This window comes from Ranitomeya imitator, chromosome 1 (assembly GCF_032444005.1).
Source record: "Ranitomeya imitator isolate aRanImi1 chromosome 1, aRanImi1.pri, whole genome shotgun sequence".
In the NCBI taxonomy this organism is placed as follows: domain Eukaryota; kingdom Metazoa; phylum Chordata; class Amphibia; order Anura; family Dendrobatidae; genus Ranitomeya; species Ranitomeya imitator.
In genome coordinates this window covers 434,235,524-434,256,760 of record NC_091282.1, presented here as the reverse complement: position 1 = coordinate 434,256,760, position 21,237 = coordinate 434,235,524, and the positions used below count along the sequence as shown (strand labels likewise).

General features: G+C 43.1%; 1 protein-coding gene across 1 annotated transcript in view; it reads left to right on the top strand.

Annotated features, from left to right (window-relative positions):
* ENTREP1 (endosomal transmembrane epsin interactor 1) overlaps window positions 1–21,237 on the top strand; it is a 170,666-nt gene that overhangs the window by 90,896 nt on the left and 58,533 nt on the right. Inside the window, exon 5 of the mRNA XM_069763629.1 lies at window positions 6,739–6,846. Coding sequence (XP_069619730.1) covers window positions 6,739–6,846 — 108 coding nt within the window. The remainder of the gene's footprint in view (window positions 1–6,738; window positions 6,847–21,237) is intronic.

Sequence of the window (21,237 nt, the reverse complement as noted above, 5' to 3'; positions counted from 1 at the left end):
TCTAGATAAGTTCCTTGGGGGGTCCAGTTTCCAAAATGGGGTCACTTGTGGGGGAGCTCCAATGTTTAAGCACACAGGGTCTCTCCAAACGCGACATGGTGTCCGCTATCGATGGAGATAATTTTTCATTCAAAAAGTCAAATGGCGCTCCTTCCCTTCCGAGCCTTACCATGTGCCCAAACAGTGGTTTACCCCCACATGTGAAGTATCGGTGTACTCAGGAGAAATTGCCAAACAAATTTTAGGATCCATTTTATCCTGTTGTCCATGTGAAAATGAAAAAATTGAGGCTAAAAGAATTTTTTTGTGAAAAAAAAAGTACTTTTTCATTTTTACGGATCAATTTGTGAAGCACCTGGGGGTTTAAAGGGCTCACTATGCATCTAGATAAGTTCCTTGGGGCGTCTAGTTTCCAAAATGGGGTCACTTGTGGGGGAGCTCCAATTTTTAGGCACACGGGGGCTCTCCAAACTTGACATGGTGTCCGCTAAAGAGTGCAGCCAATTTTTCATTCAAAAAGTCAAATGGCGCTCCTTCCCTTCCAAGCCCTGCCGTGCGCCCAAACAGTGGTTTACCCCCACATATGAGGTATCAGCGTACTCAGGACAAATTGGACAACAACGTACGTGGTTCAGTTTCTCCTTTTACCATTGGGAAAATAAAAAAATTGTTGCTGAAAAATCATTTTTGTGACTAAAAAGTTAAATGTTCATTTTTTCCTTCCATGTTGCTTCTGCTGCTGTGAAGCACCTGAAGGGTTAATAAACTTCTTGAATGTGGTTTTGTGCACCTTGAGGGGTGCAGTTTTTAGAATGGTGTCACTTTTGGGTATTTTCAGCCATATATACCCCTCAAACTGACTTCAAATGTGAGGTGGTCCCTAAAAAAAATGGTTTTGTAAATTTCGTTGTAAAAATGAGAAATCGCTGGTCAAATTTTAACCCTTATAACTTCCTAGCAAAAAAAAATTTTGTTTCCAAAATTGTGCTGATGTAAAGTAGACGTGTGGGAAATGTTATTTATTAACTATTTTGTGTCACATAACTCTCTGGTTTAACAGAATAAAAATTCAAAATGTGAAAATTGCGAAATTTTCAAAATTTTCGCCAAATTTCCGTTTTTATCACAAATAAACACAGAATTTATTGACCTAAATTTACCACTAACATGAAGCCCAATATGTCACGAAAAAACAATCTCAGAACCGCTAGGATCCATTGAAGCGTTCCTGAGTTATTACCTCATGAAGGGACACTGGTCAGAATTGCAAAAAACGGCAAGGTCTTTAAGGTCAAAATAGGCTGGGTCATGAAGGGGTTAATGAATCTCAAAATGACTGCGGCGCAGCAGTGTAGCTGAAATGGTGCCTCCAAGCCAGGTATGACACCAGGGAAATGCCATTATCACTTTAGGTACACAACTCCACACTCACTATTTGCTGCAGGGGTGAATGACCTCACAGGGAAGAGCGCTACATTCAGGCACTTTATGGAAGACTCCATTCCTACTGCAGTGTGGTTTGCTATAGAACCTGTGTATGGGAGAGAGGAGGAGGTGGCAGGGGAGACGGGGGTGATGCTGGTGCCTTTTAAGATTGCAAATTTTGGATCTAGAAAGAAACAAGTAAAACGTAAGCATACTAGCAATTCAACAAAACTGACATCAGAAGCCTCAAGAATGTAGCAAAGGAAAAAACAAGTGGTATGGAATAAAAATGTAAGCAAACCTAGAGTGCTGTAATCTTCAGCCCAGCAGAGAAGTACATGTGAGGACTCCCTGCTCTGAAGGGCACAGGACCCCGCCACTTCCTCCCAGCAAAGGCAAGCCGCAGTCACATGGGGATTTACTATGTACAAAAGAAAGGTCTTATGTATCTTTACACAGACACAGCTCTTGTCTGGTCATCTGCTGGGACTTCTCTTCTGTGATTGGACAGTGCAGTGGGTGGTCTGAAGAAGTGCTGGCAAGTAACATTACATTCACTGTGCACAGGGCACTTGCTTGTCTCTGAGGCACTGCAGGACAGGGGTGGGAGGGCTGCCTTCCAAATGTTACCAGCTCACAGGCCAGAGTTTGACAGGTGCCTTAGACCATCTGTCAGAGGCCTCTCACCTAGTCAAATCATACCTACTGCTCTGCACGTATGAGGGGCAAACAACCCAAAACACATGTCTGCAGACGGAGTGTCTAGTTTGGCTTCTTATGCTTAGTCATTTGGCCATGTATGATAAAGTGAACCTGTCACCAGGTTTGACCGATATGAGATACGGCCACCACCTTTCATGTCGGATATACAGCATTCTATAATACAGTATATATACTGTAGGCCTGATATTCAGCATTCTACAACCCCTGGCAAAAATTATGTAATCACCGGCCTTGGAGGATGTTCATTCAGTTGTTTAATTTTGTAGAAAAAAAAGCAGATCACAAACATGGCACAAAACTAAAGTCATTTCAAATGGCAACTTTCTGGGTTTAAGAAATACTAAAAGAAATCAAGAACAAAAAATGTGGTAGTCAGTAATGGTTACTTTTTTTAACCAAGCATAGGGAAAAAATGATGGAATAGCTCAATTCTGAGGAAAAAATTATGGAATCACCCTGTAAATTTTCATTCCCAAAACTAACACCTGCATCAAATTAGATTTGATCGTTATCCTGCATTTAAAAAGGAGTGATTTCACCTTGGAGAGCTGTGGACTGACATGAATCATGGCTCCAACACGAGAGATGTCAATTGAAGCAAAGGAGAGGATTATCAAACTCTTAAAAGAGGGTAAATCATCACGCAATTTTGCAAAAGATGTTGGTTGTTCACAGTCAGCTGTGTCTAAAATCTGGGCCAAATACAAACAACATGGGAAGGTTGTTAAAGGCAAACATACTGGTAGACCAAGGATGACATCAAAGCGTCAAGACCAGAAACTTAAAGCAATATGTCTCCAAAACAGGAAATGCACAACAAAACAAATGAGGAACGAATGGTTGGAAACTGGAGTCAACGTCTGTGACCGAACTGTAAGAAACTGATTAAAGGATATGGGATTTACATACAGAAAAGCTAAACGAAAGTCATCATTAACACCTAAACAGAAAAAAACAAGGTTACAATGGGCTGAGGAAAAGCAATCGTGGACTGTGGATGACTGGATGAAAGTCATATTCAGTGATGAATCACGAATTTGCATTGGGCAAGGTGATGATGCTGGAACTTTTGTTTGGTGCCGCTCCAATGAGATTTATAAAGATGACTGCCTGAAGAGAACATGCAAATTTCCACATTGATGATATGGGGCTGCATGTCAGGTAAAGGAACTGGGGAGATGGCTGTCATTACATCTTGAATAAATGCAGAAGTTTATGCTGATATTTTGGACACTTTTTGTATCCTATCAATTGAAAGGATGTTTGGGGATGATGAAATAATTTTTCAAGATGATAATGCATCCTGCCGTAGAGCAAATATTCCATGAAAAAAGACACATAAGGTCAATGTCACAGCCTGCAAATAGTCCGGATCTCAATCCAATTGAAAATCTTTGGTGGAAGTTGAAGAAAACAGTCCATGACAAGTCTCCAACCTGCAAAGCTGATCTGGCAACAGCAGTCAGAGAAAGTTGGAGCCAGATTGATGAAGAGTACTGTTTGACACTCATTAAGTCCATGCCTCAGTGACTGAAAGCTGCTATAAAAGCCAGAGGTGGTGCAACAAAATACTAGTGATGTGTTGGAGTGCTTTTTTTGTTTGTTTTTCATGATTCCATAATTTTTTCCCTCAATTGAGTGACTCCATAATTTTTACAGTATGCTTGGTTAAAAAAGTAACCATTACTGACTACCACATTTTTTGTTCTTGATTTCTTTTAGTGTTTCTAAAAGCCAGAAAGTTGCCATTTGAAATGACTTTAGTTTTGTGCCATGTCTGTGATCTGATTTTTTTTCTACAAAATTAAACAACTGAATGAACATCCTCCAAGGCCGGTGATTACATAATTTTTGCCAGTGGTTGTATCATACTGTATATATGCCCCCTACCTGAGCTGCAAGACAAGAAATAGACCTTTTATTATACTCACCTGCTGGGCAGTCTGGTTCGAGAGGTGTCATTGGTCTTGATCCAGCACCTCCCTTCTTCTTGCTATGCTGTCCTCCTTGCTTCAAGTGGGTGACTCGTCCCTGCTACATCCACACAGTCTCCCCGGCATTGTGTTCCTGTGCAGGTGTACTTCTCTTCCCTGACTAGGGCAGAGTAAAGTACTGTAGTGCGCAGGCGCCGGGAAAGGTGAAAGAGCCCTGACGCATGCGCACTGCTGTACCTTACTCTGTCTAGTCAAGGCAAAGTACACCTGCGCATGAGCACAATGCCAGTGAAAACTGTGTGGTTGACATAGGGACTTGTCTTCCACACAAAGCAAGAAGGAGGGCAGCATCATGAGAAGAAAGGAGACGCCGGATCAAGACCAGCGACACCCCTCGGACTGGACCACCCCGCAGGTGAGTATAATAAAAGGTCTTTTTCTTGTTTTGCAGGTCGGGTTGGGGCAGATATACCGCATTATAGAATGCTGTATATCAGGCCTGAAACGTGGTGGCCGTATCTCATATCCGGTCAAACCTGGGGGCAGGTTCCCTTTAAAGGGTCAATATTGACTTTAAAGAGGATCTTTTGTCAATTTGTTCATGTTGAACTGGACACTGGATATAATAGTAGCTGCAGAACATGATAAAACACACTGACGAAAGACAACACCCCCACAATAGCTTAGAACAGGTTTCTCAGTGTGTGAAATGCAGGTATGATCTCTTGGTCTAAAGGTACCGTCACACTCAGCAACTTTGCAAAGAGAACGACAACAATCCGTGACGTTGCAGCGTCCTGGATAGCGATCTCGTTGTGTTTGACATGCAGCAGCGATCTGGATCCCGCTGTGCCATCGCTGGTCCGAGCTAGAAGTCCAGAACTTTATTTCGTCGCCAGGTCGGCGTGTATCGTCATGTTTGACATCAAAAGCAACGACGCCAGCAACGAGCATAGGGCCCCTAGATGTGTGTCGGATCGGTACACTCCGGCTGTTTGACATGGAGCTAACAACCAGCGAGAACGAGAAGTGAGTCGCCGTTACGTCACTGGATCGCTCCTGCATCGTTCTGGAGTTGCTGTGTTTGACGTCTCTACAGCGACCTAAACAGCAACGCTCCAGCGATCTAGTTTAGGTCGGCTCGTTGTCTATATCGCTGCAGCGTCGCTGAGTGTGACGGTACCTTAACATCCTGCATGATAAGGAAGTGCTGGGAGTAGATTACAGATGACTAGTCCAGTTCAGATAAGGTCCCAGCAGTTAATGTGGAGAGGAAGGGGCAGCACAGCTGAGTTTCTGTGGCTCTCTTGCTCTCAGAGCACTATCACCTCAGCTGTAGTGCCCCTCTCACACACTGTTTGCCAGAAGGTTAAATCAAAGGTGTCAGTAATTAGACTTATGTCTCTTGTGGTCACAGCAGCTTGTAATCGCTCTGCAGTGAGAACAGAGCAATCTACTCCTGTGTGAGGCATATAATGACAGCCCACTCTGCTCATCTGAAAAGTGTTAGGGTACTGTCACACTATACGATTTACCTACGATCACGACCAGCGATACGACCTGGCCGTGATCGTTGGTAAGTCGTAGTGTGGTCGCTGGAGAGCTGTCACAAAGACAGCTCTCCAGCGACCAACGATGCCGAGGTCCCTGGGTAACCAGGGTAAACATCGGGTTACTAAGCGCAGGACTGCGCTTAGTAACCTGATGTTTACCCTGGTTACCAGCGTAAAAAAAACAAACAGTACCGCTGTGCTCTGCTTTCACTTTACGGCCGGCAGTCAGTGAGTGCAGGAAGCAGATGGCAAGGGACCTGACGGACACCGGAATGTAAGTATGTACTGTTTTTTTTTTTTTACATTTACGCTGGTAACCAGGATAAACATCGGGTTACTAAGCGCGGTCCTGCGCTTAGTAACCCGATGTTTACCCTGGTTACAAGCGAACGCATCGCTAGATCGGTGTCACACACACCGATCCAGCGATGACAGCGGGAGATCCAGCGACGAAAGAAAGTTCCAAACGATCTGCTACAACGTACGATTCTCAGCAGGATCCCTGATCGCTGCTGCGTGTCAGACACAGCGATATCGTATGGATATCGCTGGAACGTCACGAATCGTACCGTCGTAGCGACAAAAGTGCCACTGTGTGACGGTACCCTTAGTCATCTGTACTCTTCTCCCAGGACTTTCTAATCATGCAGGAGGTTAGACCAGGACCAGGGCTGTATCACTACATCTCGCACACTGAGAGACATGCTGGAAGGTCACTCATTGACTGTAGTTCTGTCCACGTGATGCCAGTACTGCAGAGAATAACATACACTGGAAGCAGCAGAGACTCAACTCTAGACCCAGGGAGGAGGAGTAAAGTACAGTTTGTTGTTTTAAAAAATCTGCAGCCAGGGGAAAGGGATTTTCTGGTTACGGAAAACCCATCTAAGTCTTTTCTATCTTCTCATTAAGAATTGAAATAAATGTGCAGACAATTAAATTCAAGTTGTTATTGTAAAGCTGGAAAACTCTAAAGAAATTACCCTTTTGGCATACAGGATAGATCTTACAGAGCTCATACTATAATAATAATATATTGCTTTTCTTTCTACAGCATGCAATGTAACTTACATTTACTGAACAGATTTTTTTTCTTCCTGTAGAAAGTGTTCTTTGCCCTATGTGCCTTGAATGCCTTGACAACCACTGTGTGCCTGGTAGCAGCTGCCTTACGTTACCTGCAACTTCTAACCACTAGAAGACCCTGCACAGTAAGTGAGTGGAAAGTTTACTAACATATATTTGTATATTTAATGTATTAAAAACTGAGAATTTAGCATATATTACACATCTACTTAAAGGGAATACATCCCCAGGTTTTTACTACCTCATCTGAGAGCAGCATGATGAAAGGACAGAGACCCAGATTCCAACAATGCATCACTTACTGAGCTGCTCACTGTAACTTTGATAAAATCACAGTTTTATCTGTTGCAGATCTATCAGTTCTCTGAATTTTGAGCTCTGTATAACTCCAGTAGGTGATACTTTCCTGAAATAAGGGTCTCTATCTCTACATTATGGTGCCCTAAGATTAAGTGGAAGAAAGTTGGTGAAATATTATCTTTAAAAGGTCATGTCTTTTCTAGGTGACAATTTTGATATCTGACTTTTTATATTTGTCCATATGTAGCTTTCAAGATAATAGATCATTTCAATGAACACAGGGGCAGGGTGCAATGTTACAGTAATCTGTTAAATGCTCTATTGTTATTTTTTTTTTCTTTTAAATGTATAATTTAAAAATCTGACCTTGACATTACAATATTGCAAAACGATCTGAATAAGATGACTGATTGGGCAAACACTTGGCAAATCAGATTTAATATAAATAAATGTAAAGTAATGCACCTAGGACGGACAAATCCTATTGCTGCATATACATTAAATGGGAGTATACTCGGGTCTGCAGAACAGGAGAAGGACTTGGGTATTCTGGTTACAAGTAAGCTGAACAGCAGAACTCAATGTCAAGCAGCAGCCGCAAAAGCAAACAAGATTTTAGGATGTATAAAAACAGAGATAAAATCCCATGATCCCAACGTATTATAAATCACTGGTGAGGCCACATCTAGAATATGGGATCCAGTTTTGGGCTCCACATTTTAAAAAGGATATTCAAAACTTAGAGTCAGTTCAAAGACAAACAACTAGATTACTACAAGGGATGGAGGCCTCTCATATGAAGAGAGGTTGGAAAAGTTGGGCTTGTTTGGCTAAGAAAAAAGACATCTCAGAGAGGATCTCATTTACATGTATAAATATATGTGTAGCCAGCACAAAATACTGGCACATGACTTGTTCCTTCCAAGGACTATCCTGAGGACTAGGTGGTACAACGGGAGGAAGAAAGGCGATTCCAACAGCTAAACAGGAAAGGGTTCTTTACAGTTAGAGCAGTCAGACTGTGGAATGCGCTACCACAGGAGTCAGTAATGGCAGACACTATAACAGCTTTTAAAAAAGGGCTGGACGATTTCCTTGATACACATAACATTGCGAGTTATAGCTAGATTAGTGATGAAATGTACAATTGGTGGAGAAAAGTTGAACTTGATGGACCTAGGTTTTTATTCAACCTACATAACTATGTAAAGCAACCCTCAACACCCCCCTCTCCCCATTACATAGGCTCATTCCATTCAGTGTATATATGACAATCACCCAATATTCCTCCTTTATCACTTATGGGTTTAGTTTGTACTTTATTATCATACGTACTGTATTCTACATTTTCTTGCTCTACTGGAAAACAGCTATCCCCACATTTATTTTCCAGTGCTCCTGTGTGTCAAGAACATCACTCGCTCAAAACACACATGCCTCGGATTCGACCATAAAGGGAGACTCTGCTTCCCACTCACTTGTCCACTCATCTATTGGAGTAGGCCAACAATGAGCTAAGAGCACCCAATAGACTGTCCCCACATCCACACCACACTTTATGCTGCCACCACTTTCTGTTTTACCAGGCCAGTGAGAGGCCTACACAGGACAACACACTGTTACAGATGCACACCCAAATTTGCCAAGATCCTAGACTGTTCACTACTTGCACTCTGGGTATAAGATCATACAACCCAGCTGTTTTCTCTCCCTGAGATTGTGGATACATTAGTGCAATGAAGAGCTAAGTTACATTTTAGATTTAATATACAAAAAGAAGTTACTACACTCACAGGTGGCGCACGTGGTTTGTTGACCCACTGTGCCACAGGGCCGGGCTTGCCTAGTAAGGGTCATAGTTAAGCTTCTCACTGGTGTTCACTGGAGCTCCTGATGGTGGAGACAGGCTGGGCTGCAGGTATCCACCAAGTATCACTCCTAGGCAGTCCCTGGTGCTGCAGTGGCTGACCCCAGGGGTTAGGTTCGCTGACAAGGACTCAGGCTATGTTCAGACTGGGCTGATTCAGAGATTGGCTAGAGCAGTCCAGATATACGGAATATATGAATAGGCACAAGTACAGACACACAGGTCTCGAATACTGGTACTGGCACCGGCCACACATGACCAGGCACAAGGTTCAGACACTGGCCATACACAGACCAGGGGATGCCATCGGTGCAGGTTCAGGACTGGTCACGCAAGGACCAGGGGTCCATGTTCAGGATACTGGCCACAATGGGACAAGGGTTTCAGGAGGTACAAGATTGGTCACGCAAGGATCATGAGTTTGGGTTCAGGACACTAGTCACACTAGGACCAGGGGACCTAACAGCTCACTAATAGGAGAAACTACACACTAATGAATACTGTTGCTTCGGCGACTCTCTAAAGGGGAGGTAGTCTTTTATACAAGATGCCTATTTTAAAGGTGTACTCTGATACAATATGTCTCCCAGCTATTTGCTGGGGGCATTTTACCGCGTGCACGCTGCTCCGTTAATAATGGTAAGCACGCGCACACACTAGGTGCGCCGCCAGAAAGTGCAGTGTGCACAAGCAGGAAGCACGCCAGCCTGCATGGTGAAAGGAGGAGAGCCATGTGGGGACGCCATCATTAACGTTACAAAATTACAGTGGTTACAAAAGGTGAAATTAGAAAAAGGTACAGATAAAACATGCAGTCAAAAAGGATAACTAAAGAAACCTTAGACAATTGGATCGTGAGACTTGGGGTGCAGAACGACCATACGCATGTGGTTCTTCCGGATCTGACCCTGATATTTGGTAGATGAAATGTTATAAAGGGTCTCACCAGACACCTCACTCCTCCATCAGCTTATCCAGTTTTTTTTTTCAAATTTTTTTTTAATCTTGTCCTGTTTTAACACTGATTTCTTCTGTGGGTCATATTTTTCCCTAGGAACATCCTAGTGAAACAATTTGGCTGTCATCTTACCGAACATCCTTAAAGCATTCTATACATAATCCATAATTCAGGCAGATACTGCACTCCTGTAGGTTGCCAACTACTACAACTTTTGCAATTTTACCCACAGATGCAATTATGCTTGCAGATCATGGATATATCCATGAATTCTGTAAAACTAGAATTATAATGCAAAAAAACTTAAAATATTGTTTTAGAATGTTCTGACTATGAGATAACCCATTTACAAAACACCATGAAATTCCATAAAGTATGAACAAAAAAAGTTAATATCCCTACAAAAAATGTGTCACACTTTAATTAAAATATAATATTTTTATTAAATCTTACTTATAAAAAAGATCATATTGATAAGATATCATAAGATTATGGAAATGCAAAACATAATAGCAGGAATATATGGGTGGGAATATAAAAGTGTTTAATCACAGATATACAGTACATGTCAGTACAATACTTACCGTAATATGTAAACATGGTCATAGCTGTAGCCATATATAACAAATTGAGCATGTCAATCAAGATGCATTTAACGTGAATGTCGGGGGTGCGGACATTCATCTTAGGGTAATTATATCACACCTTGTCAGATCTGTCATCATGTCTTTGTTATTACATCATATTGAACATTTTGCGCACATGCGTTTTCATTGAGATTCAATTTTAATAAAAAATATTATTTTAATTTTAATTAAAGTGTGACATATTTTTGTATTGTCCGGACTATGAAGTATAAACACAAAATGAAAGCATTGATGCCCCTGCGTTTAACACTTGTGTGCTAGTGGAGACATAATCTGCTGGCCCAAATGGTTATCAAACATTGACCGCTATCTGTTAATACTCTGTATACACAATTCTATGTTTTATCTTCATCAGATTATTATTATTATTATTTATTGTTATAGCGCCATTTATTCCATGGCGCTTTACATGTAAGGAGGGGTATACATAATAAAAACAAGTTGGGGTAGGGGGTTCCAGAGTAGGGGTGATATGCGAGAGAAATCTTGTATACGATTGTGGGAAGAGGAGATAAGAGGGGAGTAGAGAAGGAGATCTTGTGAGGATCGGAGGTTGCGTGTAGGTAAGTACCGGGAGACCAGGTCACAGATGTATGGATGGTTAGGGTTTTGTACTGGAGTCTCTGGGCAATGGGGAGCTAGTGAAGGGATTGACAGAGGCGAGAAACAGGGGAATAGCGGGGGGACAGGTGGATTAGTCGGGCAGCAGAGTTTAGAATAGCTTGGAGGGGTGCGAGAGTGTTAGAGGGGAGGCCACAGAGCAGGAGGTTGCAGTAGTCAAGGCGAGAGATGATGAGAGCATGGACTAGGGTTTTTGCAGATTCTTGGTTGAGGAATGAACGGATTTGTGAAATATTTTTGAGTTGAAGTCGGCAGGAAGTGGAAAGGGCTTGGATATGTGGTTTGAAGGAGAGATCAGCATCAAGGATTACCCCGAGGCAGCGAGCTTGTGGGACTGGGGAGAGTGGGCAGCCATTTACTGTACTGGATAGATTCGTTGGGGGGATCACGTGAGATGGGGGAAAGATGATGAATTCTGTTTTGTCCATGTTAAGTTTCAGAAATCTAGCGGAGAAGAAGGATGAAATAGTGGACAGACATTGAGGGATTCTGGTTAGTAGGGAGGTGATATCTGGTCCAGAGATGTAGATCTGTGTGTCATCAGCATAGAGATGATACTGAAAGCCATGAGATTCTATGAGCTGTCCAAGGCCAAAGATGTAAATGGAGAAGAGCAGGGGCCCTAGGAATGAACCTTGTGGGACTCCGACAGATAGGTGGCAAGGTGAGGAGGTGGTGTGTGAGTGGGAGACGCTGAATGTCCGGTCTGTTAGGTATGATGAGATCCAGGATAGGGCCAAGTCTGTGATGGCAAGGGATGAGAGGGTCTGTAATATTAGGGTATGGTCCACTGTGTCAAAGGCAGCCGACAGATCCAGGAGGAGGAGGACAGAGTAGTGTTGCTTGCTCTTGGCAGTTAACAGGTCATTGGTGACCTTAGTTAGGGCAGTTTCAGTGGAGTGGTGTGACCGGAAGCCAGATTGTAAGCGGTCAAAGAGGGAGTAAGAAGAGAGATGGGAGGACAGTTCAAGGTAGACATGTTGTTCCAGTAGCTTGGAGGCATAGGGGAGAAGTGATATAGGGCGATAGCTAGATACAGAGGATGGGTCAAGTGAGGGCTTTTTGAGGATAGGTGTGATGGAGGCATGTTTAAAGCTTGAGGGGAAAACACCAGTTGTTAGTGATAGGTTAAAGAGATGGGTGAGGTTTGGGATGAAGTGGGATGGGATCGGGTCAAGTGCACAGGTGGTGAGATGTGATCTTGAGTAGAGTGGAGAGTCGATCTTCTGTAATGGTGGAGAAGTTGGTTTTGGAGGTGGAGGGCTGGGAAGTCGGGAGGAAGGGCTCTGGGGGTTGTTGACCAAAACTGTCTCTGATGTTATTAATCTTCTGCTTGAAAAATGAGGCAAAGTCTTTATCTGAGATGAGCGGGGAGGGAGGAGGTGCTGGGGAACGGAGGAGAGAATTGAAGGGGTTGAATAACTGTTTAGGGTTGTGAGACAGGGAGAATATGAGAGATGAAAAGTAGGTTTGTTTATCTGTGGCAAGTGTGGTCTTGAAGGTAGTGAGGGACTGTTTGAATGCGATGAAGTGCTCGTTTGAGTGGGATCTTTTTCATCTGCGCTCAGCAGCCCTGGAAGCTCGCCTCAGTTCTTTGGTCAGGCTGGTGTGCCAGGGCTGTCTGTTGATTTTGCAAGCTTTGGTATGTGTAAGTGGGGCAGCAGATTCCAAAGCTGCAGCTATTGTGGTGTTATATAGAGCGGCAGCGTCATCCGCATTGTGTAAGGAACTTATATCTGTGAGAGGGAGGAGGGATTCAGAGAATGAGTGTAGGCCAAGGTGTTTAAGATTTCTGCGAGGGTGTGAAAGTTTGTGTGGTGGGGATTGTAGACATGGAGTGGAGAGGGAAGAGAATGTGAGAAGGTTGTGTGTTATGAATAGGTAATTCAGAACCACAATGGACCTTGAAGTTCAGAGCACACAAGTGACCTGACAAAACCCACAAAACATAGGACGAGCTCTGAGACGTGGAAACTCTGCTGACCGCAATCCCTAATCCTATCATACCACACTAAAGGTAGCCGTGAAGCGCTCCTGACCAGACCTAGGCGTCTCGGGCACAGCCTGAGAAACTAGCTAGCCCTGAGGGAAGAAAAATAAGCCTACCTTGCCTCAGAGAAATTCCCCAAAGGAAAAGGCAGCCCCCCACATATAATGACTGTGAGTAAGATGAAAATACAAACACAGAGATGAAATAGATTTAGCAAAGTGAGGCCCGACTTACTGAATAGATCGAGGATAGGAAAGATAGCTTTGCGGTCAACACAAAAACCTGCAAACAACCACGCAGAGGGGCAAAAAGACCCTCCGCACCGACTAACGGTACGGAGGTGCTCCCTCTGCGTCTCAGAGCTTCCAGCAAGCAAGCAAAACCCAAAAAGCAAGCTGGACAGAAAATATAGCAACAAAACAAACACAAGCAGAACTTAGCTTATGCTGAGCAGCCAGGCCACAGGAACGGTCCAGGAGGAAGCAAGACCAATACTAGAACATTGACTGGAGGCCAGGAGCAAAGCACTAGGTGGAGTTAAATAGAGCAGCACCTAACGACTTCACCACATCACCTGAGGAAGGAAACTCAGAAGCCGCAGTACCACTTGTGACCACAGGAGGGAGCTCTGCCACAGAATTCACAACAGTTGTGGTCAGAGAGGAAGAGGTGAGTTAGAGAGGTTAGATAGAGAGCAGAGGCGGGTGAAGATGAGGTCCAGTGTGTGGCCATCTTTGTGGGTGGCTGTAGAATTGAGTGAGGCCGAAGGAGGAAGTGAGAGATAGAAGTTTAGTGGCAGCTGAGAGGGAAGTGTCAATGGGGATGTTGAAGTCGCCCATGATGATTGTAGGGATGTCCGCGGATAGGAAATGAAGTAGCCAGGTGGTGATGTGGTCAAAGAAGGTAGTGGCAGGCCCTGGGGAGCGGTAGATGACAGCCAGTTGGAGGTTGGAGGGGGAGTAGATGCGCACAGAGTGCACCTCAAAGGATGGGAGGGTAACAGAGGGTGGCAGTGGGATTGGAGTGAAGGAGCAGTTATCTGACAGGAGAAAACAAACTCCTCCGCCATGTTTGCTGCTGGGGCGGGGGGTGTGAGAAAGGTGGAAGCCACCATACGAAAGTGCAGCAGGAGAGGCTGTGTCAGAAGGGGTGAGTCAGGTTTCGGTGATGGTGAGGAAGGAAAGTTTGGTAGTAACAAAAAGATCATGGATGTAGGAAAGCTTGTTGCAGACAGAGCGAGCGTTCCACAGAGCTCCTGTTAGTGGGACTGGGGAAGCGGGGGCTGGGTGAATGGGTATAAGGTTAGAGAGGTTACGGAAGGTTTGTGATAGTGCGTGGATGGGAGGTAGAAATGACTGTGGGAATGTGGAATCTTCTGAATCTTCAATTCCCTGTTCACAGTAGGGGTGCAGAGAGTGATCCAAGGCCCCCAGTCTTTGATCTCTATAATTCATAACCCCACTTATGGCACTGTGATAGACTTATAATTATACACAGCAACCTATCTCAGAAGGTGGAGTTGCAGGAGAGGAAGAGAAGAGCAGTATAAGCCAATCTTGATGCAGTAGATCATCTTATACTCCCTGTATAGTAGAGCTGAGCTAAACAATCAAGGAAGGATTGAGGAAAATAAATAGAAGGTAAGCATCATTCAGAGGTGCTGTTATAAATATATATAAATAAATATATATATATATATATATATATATATATATATATATACAGTGGGGCAAAAAAGTATTTAGTCAGTCAGCAATAGTGCAAGTTCCACCACTTAAAAAGATGAGAGGCGTCTGTAATTTACATCATAGGTAGACCTCAACTATGGGAGACAAACTGAGAAAAAAAAATCCAGAAAATCACATTGTCTGTTTTTTTAACATTTTATTTGCATATTATGGTGGAAAATAAGTATTTGGTCAGAAACAAAATTTCATCTCAATACTTTGTAATATATCCTTTGTTGGCAATGACAGAGGTCAAACGTTTTCTGTAAGTCTTCACAAGGTTGCCACACACTGTTGTTGGTATGTTGGCCCATTCCTCCATGCAGATCTCCTCTAGAGCAGTGATGTTTTTGGCTTTTCGCTTGGCAACACGGACTTTCAACTCCCTCCAAAGGTTTTCTATAGGGTTGAGATCTGGGGACTGGCTAGGCCACTCCAGGACCTTGAAATGCTTCTTACGAAGCCACTCCTTCGTTGCCCTGGCGGTGTGCTTTGGATCATTGTCATGTTGAAAGACCCAGCCACGTTTCATCTTCAATGCCCTTGCTGATGGATGGAGGTTTGCACTCAAAATCTCACGATACATGGCCCCATTCATTCTTTCATGTACACGGATCAGTCGTCCTGGCCCCTTTGCAGAGAAACAGCCCCAAAGCATGATGTTTCCACCACCATGCTTTACAGTAGGTATGGTGTTTGATGGATGCAACTCAGTATTCTTTTTCCTCCAAACACGACAAGTTGTGTTTCTACCAAACAGTTCCAGTTTGGTTTCATCAGACCATAGGACATTCTCCCAAAACTCCTCTGGATCATCCAAATGCTCTCTAACAAACTTCAGACGGGCCCGGACATGTACTGGCTTAAGCAGTGGGACACGTCTGGCACTGCAGGATCTGAGTCCATGGTGGCGTAGTGTGTTACTTATGGTAGGCCTTGTTACATTGGTCCCAGCTCTCTGCAGTTCATTCACTAGGTCCCCCCGCGTGGTTCTGGGATTTTTGCTCACGGTTCTTGTGATCATTCTGACCCCACGGGGTGGGATTTTGCATGGAGCCCAAGATCGAGGGAGATTATCAGTGGTCTTGTATGTCTTCCATTTTCTAATTATTGCTCCCACTGTTGATTTCTTCACTCCAAGCTGGTTGGCTATTGCAGATTCAGTCTTCCCAGCCTGGTGCAGGGCTACAATTTTGTTTCTGGTGTCCTTTGACAGCTCTTTTGTCTTCACCATAGTGGAGTTTGGAGTCAGACTGTTTGAGGGTGTGCACAGGTGTCTTTTTATACTGATAACAAGTTTAAACAGGTGCCATTACTACAGGTAATGAGTGGAGGAAAGAGGAGACTCTTAAAGAAGAAGTTACAGGTCTGTGAGAGCCAGAAATCTTGATTGTTTGTTTCTGACCAAATACTTATTTTCCACCATAATATGCAAATAAAATGATAAAAAAACAGACAATGTGATTTTCTGGATTTTTTTTTCTCAGTTTGTCTCCCATAGTTGAGGTCTACCTATGATGTAAATTACAAACGCCTCTCATCTTTTTAAGTGGTGGAACTTGCACTATTGCTGACTGACTAAATACTTTTTTGCCCCACTGTATATATAAGCTTATAGCATGACATCCTTTTTGAAGATCCTATTTTTAACAAAATATCTAATGTTACCACATAGAAGTGAACTGTAGATAGATAGATTTTTGAAAGAAAAGTGCAGTTTTTTCCAAATGAAGCTAACATTAAATGATTCAGAAACAGACTCTATACATTGTTAATGTGGTAAATTACTATTCTAGCTGTAAACGTCTGGTTTGTAATGCAATATCTTTAAAGGTGTATAGAGGCCCATTTCCAACAACCATTACTCCAATGTTCTTATGGTATTTTGTGTTTTCTAACTGTGTAAGAAGGCTAATGGATGGTTAGAATACCCTTGAAAACCCTTGTGCAAGTATGTTATTACAGCTGAAAACCATTTGGCTGATTAGAGAACCTATAAACCTGACCTTCCTTTGAGCTAGTTGAAAATCTGGAACATTACATTTGTTGGTTCCATTAAACTCTCAAAATGGCCAGAAAAAAAGGAACTTTCATGTGAAACTCGACAGTCTATTCTTGTTCTTATAAATGAAGGCTATTCCATGTGAGGAATTGCAAGTGTGTACTACTCCCTTCAGAGGAGAGCACAAACAGGCTCTAACCAGAGTAGAAAGAGAAGTGCGAGGCCCCGCTGCACAACTGAGCAACAAGACAAGTACATTAGAGTCTGTAGTTTGAGAAATCGACGCCTCACAGGTCCTCAACTGGCAGCTTCATTAAATAGTACACACAAAACGCCAGTGTCAACGTCTACAGTGAAGAGGCGACTCCGGGATGCTGGCCTTCAGGGCAGAGTGGCAAAGAAAAAGCCATATCTGAGACTGGCTAATAAAAGGAAAAGATTAATATGGGCCAACGAACACAGACTTTGGACAGAGGAAGATTGGAAAAAAGTGTTATGGACAGACGAATCTAAGTTTGAGGTGTTTGGATCACACAGAAGAACATTTGTGAGACGCATAACAACTGAAAAGATGCTGGAAGAGTGTCTGACACCATCTGTCAAGTATGGAGGAGGTAATGTGATGGTCTGGGGTTGCTTTGGTGCTGGTAAAGTGGGAGATTTGTACAAGGTAAAAGGGATGTTGAATAAGAAAGGCTATCACTCCATTTTGCAACACCATGCCATACCTTGTGGACAGCGCTTGATTGAAGCCAATTTCATCCTACAACAGGACAATGACCCAAAGCACACCTCCAAATTATGTAAGAACTATTTAGGGAAGAAGCAGGCAGCTAGTATTCTATCTGTAATGCAGTGGCCAGCGCAGTCACCAGATCTCAACCCCATTGAGCTGTTGTGGGAGAAGCTTGACCGTATGGTACGCAAAAAGTGCCCATTAAGCCAAACCAACTTGTGGGAGGGACTTCTGGAAGCATGGGGTGAAATTTCTCCAGATTACCTCAGCAAATTAACTGCTAGAATGTCCAAGGTCTGCAATGCTGGAATTGCTGCAAAGGGAGCATTCTTTGACGAAAGCAAAGTTTGAAGCAGAAAATAATTATTTCAAATAAAAATCTTTTTTTCAAACGTAGTGTATATGGACTTTTCAAAAGCTTTTGATACGGTGCCACACAAAAGGTTGATACATAAAATGAGAATAATGGGGATAGGGGAAAATATGTGTAAATGGGTTAAGAGCTGGCTCAGGGATAGGAAACAAAGGGTGGTTGTTAATAGAGCACACTCGGACTGGGTCGCGGTTAGCAGTCGGGTACCACAGGGGTCAGTATTGGGCTCTCTCTTTTTGTTTAAATCATGTTTATTGAGTGAAGCAAGAAGAATAAAAGTAAACGATGCATTCTAGTATATCAGTAAAATACCAGGTAAAATTACACGTTAGACAAGAAATGCATTACAGCAACATCATATATCTTGCACTTAACATTCTAAAAAGTAATACTACTGATTGATATTATAATATGTTGACAATGAAGAACAATTGAAGTGAATAATAACCTATATTATTTTCATTATGACTATTCAGTAATCACAATGCGTATTCAAACTAAAGAAGGGGTGGAAAACAAACAAAGAGATTAGAGTAGAGAAGAGATAGAGGGGTAGAAGAAGAGGAGAGAATTGGGTAGGGTAACGGGGCAGGGTGGGGAAAGGCGCGGCCATCATCCCGTCCCAGTTGTCAGGACGTAAACTGATGAATGATCTAATGATAAGCGAGAGCGAGTCATGTATTACATCGGGCTTCAGAAATCCAGAGATCCAGGTCAGGGGTTTCCCTGAAAGCTATCCAGGGGGCCCATGTGATATATGTTTTATTTACATTACCTAGAGATTGATTTATTAACTGCTCCATCCTATAGATGTCATTGAGTTCCGCCACAAACTCCGCACGTGAGGGAAATTTTTCCTGTTTCCAAAAGCGTGGAATCAAGTTCCTAACCGCGGTGAGGAAGTGTCTGAGAATGCTCTTTTTATATCGGGAAATCGACAAATCACATAGGGATAGTAATGCTATGCATGGAGAAGGTTGAATCTGAATGATAGACATCTTGTTATAAAGCTCAAAGACAGCCAACCATAAGGCTTTTATGGGAGGGCAATCCCACCAAATGTGCATATAAGAGCCAGTCTCCTTTAAGCATCTCCAACAAGTGTCAGGAGTAGTGGGGAACACGGCATGTACCATAGAGGGACATCTATACCATCTTGCCAAGATCTTGTAGCTCCTCTCCTGTGACACCGCGTATAATGACGATCTAAGCGTGAAGAGAAGAATTTTTTCTCTATCCTCAGGCAGTAAGGGCCTTCCCAGATCACCTTCCCATTTCGAGAAGAATGCTGGTGATCCCTGCAGTGGAGCCCTTCCCTCTTGGAAGATTTTATATAGCAGCGAGACAGTATGATCTGGAGGGCTTGTTGAAGTGCAAAACGTCTCAAAGGGGGTTAGCGGTCTGCCAATATTGGTTTGTTTAGAGATTGCATAAATGAAACTTTTGAGTTGTTCATAAAAAAAACAATCAGCAAAGGGTGCTTCCTCCTCTGGAAATAGTTCCTGGAGGGATTTCATCCTGTTCTCTTTTAGATAGTCATGGAGAATGGGTTTGGAATCTTTTCTCTTGTTTAAATACATCTCTCTTTTTAGCCCCGCAGGGAAGGCAGGGTTGTCGTAGATTGGGATCAAAGGTCCTGGGAGAGTTGTGATCTTGAGGTCTGAGTTTCTATTTTTAATGAGAAGTGATATGTTTCGTGTAAGGAAGGGCAGACAGGCGCCCGCTCCCGATCCACCCCCGGACCAGAGAATAATCTGAGAGTCACAGCCATTCAGATCATTCTCTAGCTTTACCCATTTTTTACTATTTATGTTGTGGTAGAGGTCTAGTATACATGTTCCTAATGAAGCGTAACTATAGATCGCAAGATCTGGGAGGCCTAGACCGCCTGTCAGTTTTGATCTGCTTAATAACGTGTAGGAAATGCGTGCCCGATTATGAGACCATATGAACCGGGTGATTATTTGTTTAAGGCGAGAAAAGAAGGAAGCTGGCAAGTATAGAGGTATTGTTTGGAAAAGGTATAAAAGGCGCGGTAAGAGGTCCATTTTTACTGCGTTGATCCTGCCTAGCCAAGACAACTGGAGCCTATGCCATTTTTCTAAATCTAGATTAACCTTTTGTAGGGCCGTTGTAAAATTGGTCTCAAACAATTTGGATATCTGGCTGGTTATTTTAACGCCTAAGTAAGTGATGGAGTCAAAGCGCCATTTAAATGGAAAAGTGGTCTTTAGTTGTTCGACCAAGGGAAGTTGTAATGAGATGTTTAAGATTTCGGATTTGTGGGAGTTCATTTTAAAATTACTTAGGAGGCCGAATTTGTGCAGTTCCGAGATAATGTTTGGTAAGCTCGTGGATGGGGACGTGATGTATAGCAGAATATCGTCTGCAAAGAGTGCTATCTTATGTTCTTCGGAACGCAATTTTATCCCTTTGATTGAGGGGTTATTTCTCAATGCCACAGCCAAATGCTCCATTGTTAGTATATATAAGAGGGGAGAGAGTGGGCACCCCTGCCTTGTACCATTCCTGACCGGAAACACGTCTGAAAGTTTGCCGTTGACCTTGACCTGGGCACTAGGAGAGGTATATAGAGCAGAAATTCTGTGCATCATATTTTCTTTTAAGCCAATTTCTTCCAGGGTTTGAAAGATAAATTCCCAGTGAACCCGGTCAAAAGCTTTTTCAGCGTCAATCGACATGATACACAGGGGGTCCCCCTCCCTGCCCGCTCTGTCAAGTAGAGAAATAGTTCTGATTGTGTTGTCTCTCGCCTCTCGCCCTGGAACGAAGCCTACCTGGTCCTGGTTTATTAGTTTAGGTAAGAGGGGGCATAATCTATTTGCTAACATTTTAGCGTATATTTTAATATCAACGTTTATCAAAGAAATCGGCCGATAATTATTACATGTAGAAAGATCTTTACCAGGTTTGGGAAGCACTGTAATGTGGGCGGCGAGTGATTGAGCAGGGAAAGAACCTCCCGAAGAGACAAAATTGCAGGCCTCCAGAAACAGTGGGCACAGTGGTGTAGTAAATGATTTATAGAAGCCTGCTGAGAACCCATCCGGGCCCGGGCTTTTTCCTTGTTTTAGGGCATTAATGGTTTCGGAAACCTCTTCTGTAGAGAATTCCCTTTCGAGGTCGGCTAGGTCGCCTTCAGGCAATATGGGCAATTTGTGTTCCTGCAAGTATGATTTAATTTTATTATGAAGAAATTGTGGAGGTGCATCTTTATAATGTCCTGTTATATTGTACAGAGACTCGTAATATCTGCTAAAGTTGGAAAGGATAT